General features: G+C 35.4%; 1 protein-coding gene across 1 annotated transcript in view; it reads right to left on the bottom strand.

Annotated features, from left to right (window-relative positions):
* LOC138106384 (PHD finger protein 14-like) overlaps window positions 1-13,618 on the bottom strand; it is a 163,578-nt gene that overhangs the window by 43,802 nt on the left and 106,158 nt on the right. Inside the window, 1 exon segment of the mRNA XM_069006910.1 lies at window positions 10,252-10,369. Coding sequence (XP_068863011.1) covers window positions 10,252-10,369 — 118 coding nt within the window.

Below are 13,618 nucleotides of genomic sequence, written 5' to 3'. Positions count from 1 at the left end.
GTGCAATATATTTAGCCTAAACAAGCAGTGAAGATATTACACAGTAGGAGAAAATGGTAGGGCAAATGCATATCCATGTGATAGAAAATATGCTTGTAAATATTAGTATCTGATATGTATCCTTATTTATTGCATGAGACTGGTTACAGATTTAATATTCATTATGTCAATCACTGTATCAATCTGCTGACACTCTTCTACTTCCAAAAATAAATATGTGATGTGATTAACTGCCTTGAAGTACACTTGTGTGTACCTTCTGTAAATATTGAGTTATCTTGCTGTTTCCTTTTTGACACTTTTCTTTGGCTATTTATATCACATCTGAAAGGATACCATCTGCCCTTCAGTCTTCATGAGATTAGTAGCTAGAAAAAATCTTGGTATCTACAGATTCCAAGGTTTTCCACATATAAAATCTTTTGGTAATGTTTGTCACAGCTGAAATACATTTAAGACTTTTCAAACACACACAAAGATGTTTCAAACCACTGAACCAGATAATAATTTTCAACTGTTACCAAAGCCACATTTACTAAAAAATCTGCGATAAACTTAATTACTACCAGAATTTAACAATGCACCATACATTTTAAAGGTTTTGTGAAAATCTTTTCAAAAAGCCATCTTAAAATTCTATGTAATAGTTGTGCATTTTCTTGGTAGAACTGATTGTAATGCTCTTGCAGTTATATTCTCACACAAGCTGAGCCAATTTTAAGAGGATGAACTTTTCTGCTACAGAATGCTAAAATCCAAGCAATGAGACACTCCTTTGCAGAGAAAGTGGCTGACACAGCACAAACTGGCAATGCCCAGCTGTCTTCTGCGAAATGTGATTAAATGTGGCTGGCACTAAGAGCACTTCTATTCCAGAATGGCAACTGAACCTCACTTCCACTATCTAACATGACGATGAAAAGCAAATCTTGACTGTACTAAAATTCATTACTTGCCCAGCACTTCATAAAATGGCACTTTTTTTGGTTTCCTCCTTCCCCCACCCCTTTCTCTCTCCTCATTCAATATGATTAGATTTTGCCCAGGCAGCATTAGCAATTTATACTGATGAGTAACACATTACTTAAAGTGACATATATGGCTGCAGTTCTTTGAAAGACTTGAAAATAAAATCAACCTTGAGAGTAAACATGAGCACTTAATTGGGTAACTATGATAATGTGTTCAGATCTTATACAGAGACTAACAATTGAAGATCCAATTCTTCTTCTGTCATATAGAATATGCTTACAGGTGAAGTGCTAAAATAATTTGCAGGGTAATAAAGCTGGACGAATGAGGAATTAAAATATATAATTCTTCTTTAATTACATACCTTCTAGTTCTATGTAAAACATAAGACAAGAAATATATTTCTAGGTGAAGAAATTTATCTCAGAAATCTGGTAGCATCAGAACAGCACTTTGCAACATGAGGGTGGAACAGGATGTCACCAGTCTCCAGACACACCTTTGCACATCAGGAGTCCCTGTTTATGTCACTACAAAGCACACACCTTGCAATTTTCTGTTGATTGCTTAGTTCTCAATGAATATTCAAATCAAAAAAAAATTATGAAGAATGGAAAAGTGGGGTTTTTTTTAATACTGCCCTCCTGGAAGCCTGTATCACCTAACCCAAGAATTTAATCAAGACTCAAAAGGTTTAAAAATTCAAGTCAGTTACAAGCTTTTCATTCACACTTTTTTTTCAGGCATTTCCAAAATCAACACATTCTGCTACCTAAGTAAATAACAACCAAAATTTCCTAACGGATTCTTAACTGCAAGTAGTGATGGTCAATTATAATTTATTGCTAAATTTGTTTATGGCTCCACTGTCAGCATGAAGTCCCTAATTATCAATACTCAAAGAGCTCCTTATTTTAGGAATTCTAGAAGCAGGAAGATGGCCAAAGTAGATCTGAATGTACGTCAGTGCTGTAAGCTATGACTCTTTGGAAGCTACCATGTAGTAACTGTGACACGTGTGTATATTCCTTTTGTGGCTTCACTTGAAAAGGAATGTGAAATTGAGAAAATTTGCATTAAAACCAGTATTTCTGTGTCTTTTACATTTCAATATAGCATCTTCAATATGCAAAATTCACTGTCACGATGCTTCCCAATACTGTACATATCTAGGAATCAATTTTCAAAAGCACAGAAGAAAAAGTCTCCAGTTCTGTAAGGTGCAGTCAACCTTGTTTCCTCTGTCCTTCCTAGACACTATTCCTCTTTCGACCTTCTCAAATTCTTTGAGAATATGCATAGCTGCACACCAAAGAGGATGTATAAAATCTTCCTGTTGTGGTGTGCTGCTCAGAACTCAAAAACTGATTTTGTTTTTTTATTCTCTCATGCTGTGTTAGTGTAAAACCACATTCAGTGGCTTTATTTCAGTCATGACACCAGCTGATTTCTGGATTTTTTCCAATTGCAGCTAGCTCCCAGCAGAGATTTCTTGCCACTCAGTACTACAGCAGCAGGCAACATAGGCTGTAAATTCATTTTGTCATGGCTTAGGAAGAGTAAGTCACGATTCAGTAGCAGAGCTATTACCCAGATAAACCGTAATTGTAAGCAGATTTTGTTAGAATCATAACCTAAAGAAGGTACAGAGTAGCAGCAGCATTTTGAACAGCTGCCCATGAAGAGATTTTGCTTCCTTAGCCACTACCTTAGAGTAAGTAATATTTATTATACATTAACTAGAGGTTTAGTCATTTAAATATTAGATTGTGTATGTTTAGATTACATGCATTAAAAATGTACCACTACTATGCTGTGTATGATTTGTTCCCAGTATTATATTAATCAGGTACCTCTTAAATGTTCCACTGGCAATTGGACATGGCTATGTACTTTAACCAAAGTGATAGCTGTTGACCAAGCTTGTTTCTAATTTCAGCCATCCAGCTTTTTACGTCAGTGACATATTTTTCATCACAAAAAAGCAAAATGATCAAGAGAACTTATGAAAAGCAGGACTACCTCAGTAATAATTTGATTTGTGTGATACTCACAAAGCCTCGTAAAAATTGATTTGCTTCATTTTTGTACTGTGTTCGTGTGGCAAGGTTTTGGCAGCAGGGTGGGGGCCTGCAGGGGTGGCTTCTGTGAGAAGCAGCCAGAAGCTTCTCCTCCATCTGATGGAGCCAATGCCACGTGGCTCCAAGAGGGACCACTGCTGGTCAAGGCTGGGCCCATCAGCAACAGTGGTGGTGCCTCAAGGATAATGTACTAAGGAAGCAGGAAAAACCTGTGCAACAGCACCTGGAGAAAGGAGTGAGAGGAACAGCTCTGCAGACACCAAGGTCAGTGCAGAAGGAGGAGCTCCAGGTGCCAGAGCTGGGATTCCCCTGCAGCCTGCGGTGCAGCCCATGGTGAGGCAGCTGTGCCCCTGCAGCCCATGGAAGACCATAGGGATGCAGAGATCCACCCTCAGCCTGTGGAGAAGACCCACACTGGAGCAGGTGGATGCCCAAAGAAGGTTGTGATCCTGCAGGAAGCCCGTGCTGGAGCAGGCTCCTGTCCCCTGTGGAGAGAGGAGCCCGCTCTGGAGCAGGTCTGTAGGCAGGACTTACGACCCCGCTGGAGCAGTCTGATCCTGAAGGACTGCACTCTGTGGAAAGGGACACAAGTTGGATGGAGCAGCTCGTGAAGAACTACTGCTCTCACATGAAGAGAAAGAACAGGGTGCAAAGTTTCAGCTTTGGAAAAAACTCTATGTTGTTGGGTTGTTTATGAAAAAGAGCAAATAAAGGTAAGCAGCAAGGGATTTCTTCCTTCTGCACAAAAAATACGGGGAAGAAAATGAACTTGTAAACCAAAAAATTTTTGGACCAAGTGCCATTAATATGGCTCTTGTCTTTTTTTTTGGTTTTTTTTGACAAAAAAAAGCCTCATTTAAAACTGCAGTGCGTATTTAAATCTCAATTTTCTAAGAATATACCACTGGGAAAAGAGACTCTTAGCAGGTTTATTTTAACTGCTGGTTTTTGTCAAAGTTTAATGTAAAAAAAAAAATTATGTATTTCACTTTGCACTCCTAATCGGTAATTTATTTTTGTAATACTTTTTGAGCTATCTCACTGTTATCTTTTAGAATCAGAAATCTGGTTTTGCATTAGAAACAACAATAATACATTTGAAAAAAATAGCCCTATATTCCAATTTCTTTAATCTGGCTGGTATGAGCTGCACTATCATCTGTCAAAGACAGACTATCTCAGGCAATGATTTTTCATGTGAACAACAATGCTATATTGTATTGCTCATTTCCTGCTACTTTTTTTTAAATACAGTTAAGCTGCACCCAAAAAGTGCAAGAACTAGAAGCCCATGATGAGGGGATCAGGCAGTCAGCACAAGAGAATATTTGAACTGGTAAAATTGATTTTGATGTGAAGAAGAATCAAAATATTACAAGTAAGCATCTGTTCCACAAATACTTTCTAGTGCTTAACCTTTTTTTTTTTTTCATTAAAACCTAAGCCTCCCACCTAGACTATGAGAATCTTCTGCCAACTAAGTGTATCTGAATTTTTGGATTAATTTGGGGATTTACTACCAACTAACTTATCCACTATTCATAAATCAAGTCCCATCTTAAGTTAATTTCAAGGCTGATTATTTTTGGAACATACTATGGTATAAATTATTCATTACATAGATGTATTAAACCTGTTTGCCAGAAAATAACAGAGGCTGTGCCAACTCATTTTTTAAAAATATGATACCTGGGGAGCAAATATTAAAACACATTTGGCAATGCTTCAGCCAAGTGGTATTGCCATACACTACAATTTCACCCTTTTTTTTTACCATCTTGGTAGAGAAATCCATTTCTGTGCCAAGGTTTGGCATTACTGAAGTTCTTAAAACAGTGAATAAATGGTGTAAGGACTTTTGTTAGATTTTCACATGGCCTGCCTGACAAATTTGGTTTATTTTCTCTTGTTCAATTCTAAGGAAATTACTCCAGTACCAAAGTTCTACTGCTCTTCACAAACCTAGGAAGGCAACAGTGATTTCAAAACAGGCAAATATTTTCCAGTTGCTGTATTAAAAAACATCTTTCTTTCTATGTCACACAAGAAACCAAAGTGCTAGTTAAACTCTCCTCAAGAAACTTTAAAATACATAAATAAACACAAAAACGTTTAACTCTATCATTCTCTATGGCCATACAATAACACAGATCATAATATTCACACCTGTGGAAGACAAATGTAGTTAGTGAATTGCACTATGTAATTTGTTTTTCTTTACCTTAAAATACTCCTAAGTTCTGGCTGAAAAATGTTGCATAGAAACTGAACATTTTTTCCCATTATACTACGTTCTACTTGAACCAGCGAGCAGATTTATTAGCAGTGTTCTTCTATCATTTTTCAGCTGCAATGCTGGGTGCCATGATGGCTGTGCATTTGCTTCTATGTTCTGTCCTCAAAAGAAGGTGCAACAATCTCTGTGATTTAAGGTGACTAAGTAAGGGTCATCCTTTGTCAGAATATGTAAATGAAGCAAGTTTGAATTAATTCAAAATACCTGTAGGGATTTTTTTTTTTTTTTTTGCATACTGTTTTAAAAATGATTTTAGATATAACTATGTAAAATTGCATTGTATTGAATGATAAAATAAGCACATGTAAAACATATTTAAGGCAAGATTAAGTACTATATTACTACTGTGTGCCAACCTCGTATGTTACATTCAAATAGGGGTTTCTTGTATGTATACACATTATCTCCCTCTTCAGCTCAAAGAATTCAGCAATTTTACAGGTTGGGCCACGGGACCCAAGTTGGGCAAGACCAAACAAGGAGAAAAAAATTACTAAACATTTGAAAATGTTAATTTTGTCTAGTACTCACAGGAGCTCTATGGTGAGACAAAGATAAAATTCAATTTATTGCTATCAACTACTTCAAATATAAGGTCAAATTTCCTTTTTTCCCCATTTCTGAAATCATCAGTTCTCATGCCTTGCAAACCCTAAAAACAATACTTTTTCCTAATTCTCAACCCAAATTAATCCTTTTTAGTGACCACCGACAGCTAAATCAGAGAAAGCAGGGGGTCCTTAGAAAGAAAATTAAAAAATCATAGCATGAAGTGATTAAAGGCTGCAAAGTCACACATAGCCAAAAAAAGCACTTAAAGCACTGCATGTCACCGCAACTTTGGTGTTTCTTAAATTTTGGGACGTTAACATTAGGAATTTTGGGTTCATTGTTTAATTTTTAACACACTTGTGAAACTGTATGTGTGAGGAAATGCTTCCTGCGTTTGGAGAAAAGTCATAATGAAAAAGATGAAATTCCATAAACCATAATGAGATTGTCGCCTGCCCACCTCAGGAGAAGATCAGACACTTCTGTACCCCTCACAGACCTTTTTAATCACCAACTTTATTTCTGATTAGAATAAAATTCCATGGACTACAGGAATTGAATTGTGCACTTCTTTCTTTTCATCTGACCAAATCTAAAGGTTTGAAATACATTTTGCATATTAAAATTCTTTTAAACTTAAAATATTATTTCAAACATTATATTCAATAATGTAATATTACAGTGTCCAAATACATTTGCATTCACCATGTGAAAGCAAAACATACCCAAAGAAATGCTTCTACTTGGCTAATAAGCAAAATCCATGATTTCTTTCCAACACAAAATGTGTACAGAAATATATTACTTGCCAGGGTTGGTGTGTTGTGTATTTGTAGTTCCAGAAAATATTTCCTAGGTGGTTTAGATGAGATGCTGACATATATACTGACAATTTACTTCCACTGAAAAAATGCAGTACAGTAAAGAGATTAAATAAAAGGAAGCTAAACAGAAGTCTGGAGATGAGGCAGCTGATCTTGCAGCACTCAAATAATGACCTGACATGTACACTCAGCACTGTTTTTCAAAATAGATTACATGCAAAGATGAGCAGATAGAAACCTAACTAGCATGGTCAGTGTAACACCATGATAATGTTTCAACTCCTTACTGCCTTGGTCCTTGCAAAATTTTAAAATTGGAGGAGATATTTCAAACAGTACTTTTTCACTGGAAGGCAAGAGAAAGAAGCCTACATGTAATCATAAAGAGACCTCATAGTGAGATCTTACTGTACATAATGAAAAAATGGTCAGGCCACATTTATTACTACTAAATATTACCATGTCATGATATTGAATAATTTGGTTTACATTTTATTTATCTCTCTTAAATTCAGCTAGAACAAGTTGAATCAAGTATCTGCATTAAGCCTGAATACCACTAATAAGAACTATCAAGAAAGTCATGATTTATAGCGCTGTTTGGCAATCCTGAAAGTGCACTGCAATCCTTTTACAAGGTGGATGGACAGTGCTATAGAAATGGAGACCTTATAAGTTTATTTCAGCTTTCATGTGATATAACAAAATCTACAATGTTTTTGAGATGAAAGAGCTTGTCAGACCTTAGTGGTGAGCATCACCCATTCCAAAGAAGTGACAGCAAGTATTACCAGCAGAGAAGCTGTTGCCCTCATGCCCTACAGCAAAGTCACTGTCTGTCTATTATTTGACAGGCAGGGTAATAAGGGAATATGTCCCGCTGGTGGAAAAACTGACACAATTGCTGGAGTATCCTGTGACTAGGATGAGCAAAATGGAAGTAGCATGTCCAATGTTTGTGCTAGACAACAATTTAAATCATATGTTTATTACTGCTAGATTACATCCCTTGTACTGCTGACACCTGCAAGTGCTTGGCAAAATCTGAAAATAAAATAGCATTATTGCTGTCAGCAGTATGCAACTTTTCCTGAACATCTACAATTGAATTTCATAATTAGAAGTAAAAACTAACAGCCATTATATGCTCAGCACTATGATCTCTCTCGTCATTGAAATAGCGCCATTTACCTACCAATTACTTTCAAGGCCCTATAGTCCTAATGAAGATATATGGTTGGGAAATTTAAAAATGTGTATTATATTAGTGATTTAAACTGGACCGAAACAAATGAACTAAGTCAAAAGAATGAAAACGCAACAATAGTCTCCTCAGCCAAAGCAGGAAATCCAATCGCATTTTGCTGCTATAATCCATACTAGAAACTTCCCTGTGACACATCAAAAATTGGATGCAGTGAGTGACTGAGAGCCTGAAATCACTGATAGCTCAGGCTTGCAATTCATCCACAGGTCAGGCAGAGTGCAGCAAATGACCCAACGTTCTCTACACTTGTTCTCTTCTGAACTCCCAAGCACACATCTGAGAGACCGCCCCCTCTGAGGAGGGGTAGAAAAAGCCTTATCATGTCAGCTCCTTCAGGCTGGGAAAAATCAGATATATAATACAGAACCCTAAAGCCATGTAGAACAAAGAATTTGAAAATTATGAAGTACAAAACAAAGTCCTAATCCTTTAAAAAATAGGTTCACATTAAGGCTGAAAGGAGTTTAACTTGACACCATGTTTCTTGAATTTATTACACTGCATAATATAAAACAGAAAAAAGCTACCAAGAAAGGTTTTGAGGAACATACAGGGCAATTTAGTGTTATCAGAGAAATTTTTCTGCATAGCTGTCTGGAAAAGTTATGTGAAAGTGACTAAACAAAACCACAAGGAGTCCCCATAAGACAAGTTTTTCAGTATCTTTCATATTCATTACATACTCACTGAAATGCAATTCTAATTGCCTGTACTTGAAAGCACAAGAGACTTTAAATTTACTCACTAAAAATCTTTATGAATGAAAATCGGACAAAAGAACATTTTTAAAATTTCTAATAATCACTAAGATAACACAAAATATATAATCATTCTACTGATAAATTTTGTTATCTCTTGAAAACATTCAATTTTTCAACACACCTTAAAACTAATACACACCCTGCAAGAAGTCCATCATAATTAATTTACCTCATAAAGTAGCTAAAAAAATTGTACCTGATACACGGTGTACTAATCTTCAGGAAAACACAACTAGAAATTACAAACCTTTGAATCTTTTTGTTTACTTGGAAGTCAAGAATACAAGAGATACAAGATTTTAACTGGTGTTATCAGAACCCCATTTTAGTTTAAGCAGGTGGCAGAAATTCAATAACAATTTTAATTCACTCGTGGAATGTCTCTTGCATGTAAGTGGTATTCAAGAAAGATTGCTTGATGTCCAAACTGTAGTGGACAGGTAATTTCCGATGTCTGTCTCCGTGCCTCCTTACAAAAGAACAATTTGATTAATCCCCCAGGGGGTAACTGAGTAGTATATTTTTGCAACTGGAAAGGGACACTAGCAAGCCAAAAAATGATACCACTCCCTGAACGTTTTGTATCTGCCAATCTTAAAAATAAATGCATGAAAGAGTTTAAGTATCCAAGTATGCTAACAAGTAACATATGAGAACATCTCATCACAGCTGTGTCCCTGTTTATCCAAATACTGAGGCACTTACTAGGTAAAAGATTCTGTGAAATACAAAGAAAGTGGCAGTAGCCTGTAAAATCTTGAAGACTTGTAGAACACTCTTTTATTTTTACACTGAGGTATCAGATGCATTTATAAATCCAATTTTGAAAATCAATTGGAAAGTGTCTCTTCAGAGATTATGGTGATGATAGAAAAGAATGCCAGTGCTAAAGAAGCTTCTGTGCAGACAAACAAAGAATCAAAATCTTTATTTTTTGAAAAGTCGCTACTACAAAAGAATACTATTACTTTCAGTATTATTAAACAGCTAATCTATGTCAAAAATATAGTTCTAGTTTTACAATGTTATATTTGAACAAGACATGCCAATAAATATAAAGTAACCTTCATATGAATTTTCAGTGAAAGAAAAAGGTTTAGCAATTTAAATCACCTTATTTTGTTTGGAAAACACATGCATTTTCTATCTGTGTCCGTAGAGGTTTGTATTCTGTAGTACGCCTGAAATACTTTTTCTTGTCAATATTACCAATGCTGATACAGTATCTGTACTCACACCCTTCTCAGAGACCACAATGTCAAAACCAGGCATTTAGTAAATACAGGGGATAGTAAAATTCTCTTTATTAATTCCATTTTGCATACACTCTGTGTTTTTTTAATACCTATTTTAAGGAGAATCTGAAATCTTTATTTTATGACCTTCTGCTGTTTTCCAGAGCAAGCCTATGCATAGCATTTCATAAAAAAACTGCAGACACTAAGCAAAACTCCTAAAACCAGAATACTTCAACTATTTTTAGGGTGCATTAACTTACTTTGGAGGATGTAGAGTCACATTCCTGACAAATCCATCCATAGCCAGTCTGTTTAGGAGACTTTTTCAAGGGAGGGTCTAGACAGCCAAAATGGTAGCAAAGCCTGCATTCATCACACCTGCAAGAGAAAAACAAAATATATATTTATATTAAATGGCACTTCTGTACTATTTTAGATTGAGCTTCCCTGCAATTCTCAGCAGAAGATTTCCTGATTCATTATCATAATAAAGAAAATCAATTTTCTATAGGCGGTAATTTTAAACAGCCACTTCAAGTAGGTTCTGCTTAATCTGGAATATTCTGATGCAGACACTCATGTATCACCTTTGTCATCATCTTATGTAAATGACAACATTTCAAAGACTTGCAAATTAATGAAAAAAAAAGCTTAAATTTTTAGATACTTCAGTGTCATTCACTGCCCTTTTTTATCAGAAATTTTGACTTTTTTAGACAGTGACAATATTTTTCATAGTTTTAAGACACTATTTTGCACATGTAGCTTTGTGAAAAATTCACTCACATATTCAATAACTCAGGTATAATTTACAGCTATGAATTATATTTTTTACACCAGGACTATGTGGTTGATAAACAAATGCACAAAATATTTTCTCATTCACACTGAATTTTCTGGAAAGAGGCATTAATTTAAAAGGATTTCACTGTGATCTTTCACTTATAAAAGTGCTCCGTGTACACACAACAAATTTACATTCTTCTTTAATAAACCTTTCAGCAGTGTTTTATACTATTTATAGTCCACAGCAAAAGCTCAAAAAATACAGCATAGCTATTGTTAACCTACTTTTAATGTACCACCATAGAAAAAATGCTACAGTAGAACAAGTGTTTCATGAAGGGATTTTTAAATCAATACAATAATAGGCTCAAAATGAGAAAGAGATTTTTTCAAAGTAAATAACAGAGATTTTCATATACCCTACTGTATTTATCTTTATTTGCATATCCCCCTGTATTCCTTTGTATGAAAAGGAAAGCTTTTTTCAAATTTACTTTGCAACAGTCTCTTCATTAAACACTCTTAAACTCTGAATTAAAGCCAATATAAATGATTGAAAAATAAGAAAGAGTAAATGTTTAAAAATCAAATTTTTAAAGAAATCCACCACACTATCTTTCTCTGCTTTCCTGGCCACTCATTCTCTCCCTCTACATTATGTGCAAACACAAAAATGTCAAAAAAATTGCAGTAATAGCATGGCACAGGCATCATCAGGTCAAAGACAGAGGAATATAATTTACCAACAGAGCAGACAGTGCACTGCAGAAAGAGGATTCAACTACCAGAACATACTGCTGCGTTAATAGAACAAAATGTTCATGTGACTTCTCCAAGGATTAGTCTCCAAATAAAAAGAAGTAACTGTTTTGCAATTATGATTGTTTAACCTAAGTAAATACTTTTGTCCTCACTGCCAAGGCTGCGCTTGCTAGGAGTCACATGAGCACTGGTAAGGGTGTGGCATGTACTGTTTTCCACTAAATAGAACTTAAAAGCAATAATCCAACTATCCACAGGATGCAACACTGGACTGACATGGTTTTGATATATTTTTTTTTTTAATGAGATATACCATATTGCAATATATAGCCTTAGGACTGCTTAGCAGTGACTCTTAACTCCAGCACAAAGCAAACACTTGAAATAGAAAACCATTCTCAGTCTTTAAAGACAGAAGAGTTGCAATGTCGGAATATATTACTTAAAATTAGGAATACATGTGGTTTTATTTCCTGTGAAAGGTATATTAAAATAATAAAAAGGTTGAGAATGGGAGATGGGATAAGTCACACTCCGAAATCCCAACAGTGTATGTGACCTTCAGCAAAAGATTAAGCCTCCTTTGAGCCTCAATGTTCTCATCTGTAAAGGAGTATATTTTTACTAACCTATTAACCTAACTATCTGGAATCTTATGCATGTAAGGGCTTGCACTTGAGCAGTGCTTATCAGAACTCCCTTCATGTAAACTTAAGGATCCTCTTAAGTAACAGAAAATAAAGAAACATACTATTTCTGACTGATTTAGAGTATTTTCAGAGTTTAATCCTAAAATCTACATTTGATTTAAACAGTGTCAATTTAGATTTTTTTTTTATGAAGCAATTGCTTTATATGTTTCTATGTTCAAAAGAAAATGTTTTCCCTTTAAAATTACACTTTGGCATCTCTTCTTACATTTTTACCATTTTGTATCTAGAATGTGGTACTTCCTGACTGCACTTTCAGCCACGTTTCCTCAGAATACGCTGAGAGAGTTCGCAAAGCCAGGTTGAAATAACCGTGACATCGTGAAATTAAATATGGATCTCAAGGCACCATTCTAAAGCTCGATGTTTTTAATATTTATTGTCATTAGTTTTGACCACTTCAGAGTGCTTAGCTTCGTAGAAGAAAAACTGCATTTTGCTAGAATGAGTTAAGAATATCTGTATGAAAGTTTTCAGATACTAATAGCTTCTATCTTCATCTGCACAGCTGAGGAAATGCAAATGAGTATTTTCATATATCAAATCATAAAAAAGCTGCATGGTGATAAAATGTAACTATACCAAATATTTTTAAATGCTTGCTTCCTACTGCTTTTTATTGGAATATGAATTCTGTACCAGAAAACAGAAATTCCCCAATTCTGAAGCTCCCAGAGAATGATGCTGAGAAAATGGATGAATACACACTGTACCTTGGTTAAAGATGATGCTCTAGCTGTCTGGCAATCATTGTCTGCTGAGACTGACTGGGGACAAAATGTGAAGCTTACACACATAACAGTGCAGAAAAAAAAAAAAATTGGTATTCTTAATTCCAAAAGGAAACCTTACACCTAAGTTAAAATGGCACTAATAAAACAAGATTAATCCCTCAAGTGTATACTATTAGTTGTGTTCTTTTGTCTAGCAACATAAAAATGATAGAAATCCCACTGTCACATTCAGAAAATAAGAAAGCGACACAAAATACAGAGTACTTTCGACTTAGTTATAGAGAATGAAATTGCTGGGTCACAAAAGATGTCATGCTGACAGTCTCACAGCCTGTCGGTAAATGCACTCACAGATCAATCACAGTCCAAACATTCACTGAGCACAGGAGTCACATGGCATCATTTACAAGTATCATCCACTTCCATCCTGAAGATGGCTTAATAGGACAAACAAAACTGTTGGGATGGCAAGGGGGGGAAGGGGAAAGAAGCTACTTCCTCCATATTACAGGTTGTTGAAATGTTTAACCTTGTGCATTCAAGGTCAAACATTCAAAACAGTCCTTAAACTAGCCAGTATTTTATCTTGCTGCTACTTATGGTTAACTATTTTTGTGATGAAGCACAGGACTTAC

This window comes from Aphelocoma coerulescens, chromosome 2 (assembly GCF_041296385.1).
Source record: "Aphelocoma coerulescens isolate FSJ_1873_10779 chromosome 2, UR_Acoe_1.0, whole genome shotgun sequence".
Taxonomy (NCBI): Eukaryota; Metazoa; Chordata; class Aves; order Passeriformes; family Corvidae; genus Aphelocoma; species Aphelocoma coerulescens.
The sequence above is the reverse complement of the archived record's forward strand: the minus strand, read 5'-3'. Positions and strand labels throughout refer to the sequence as shown.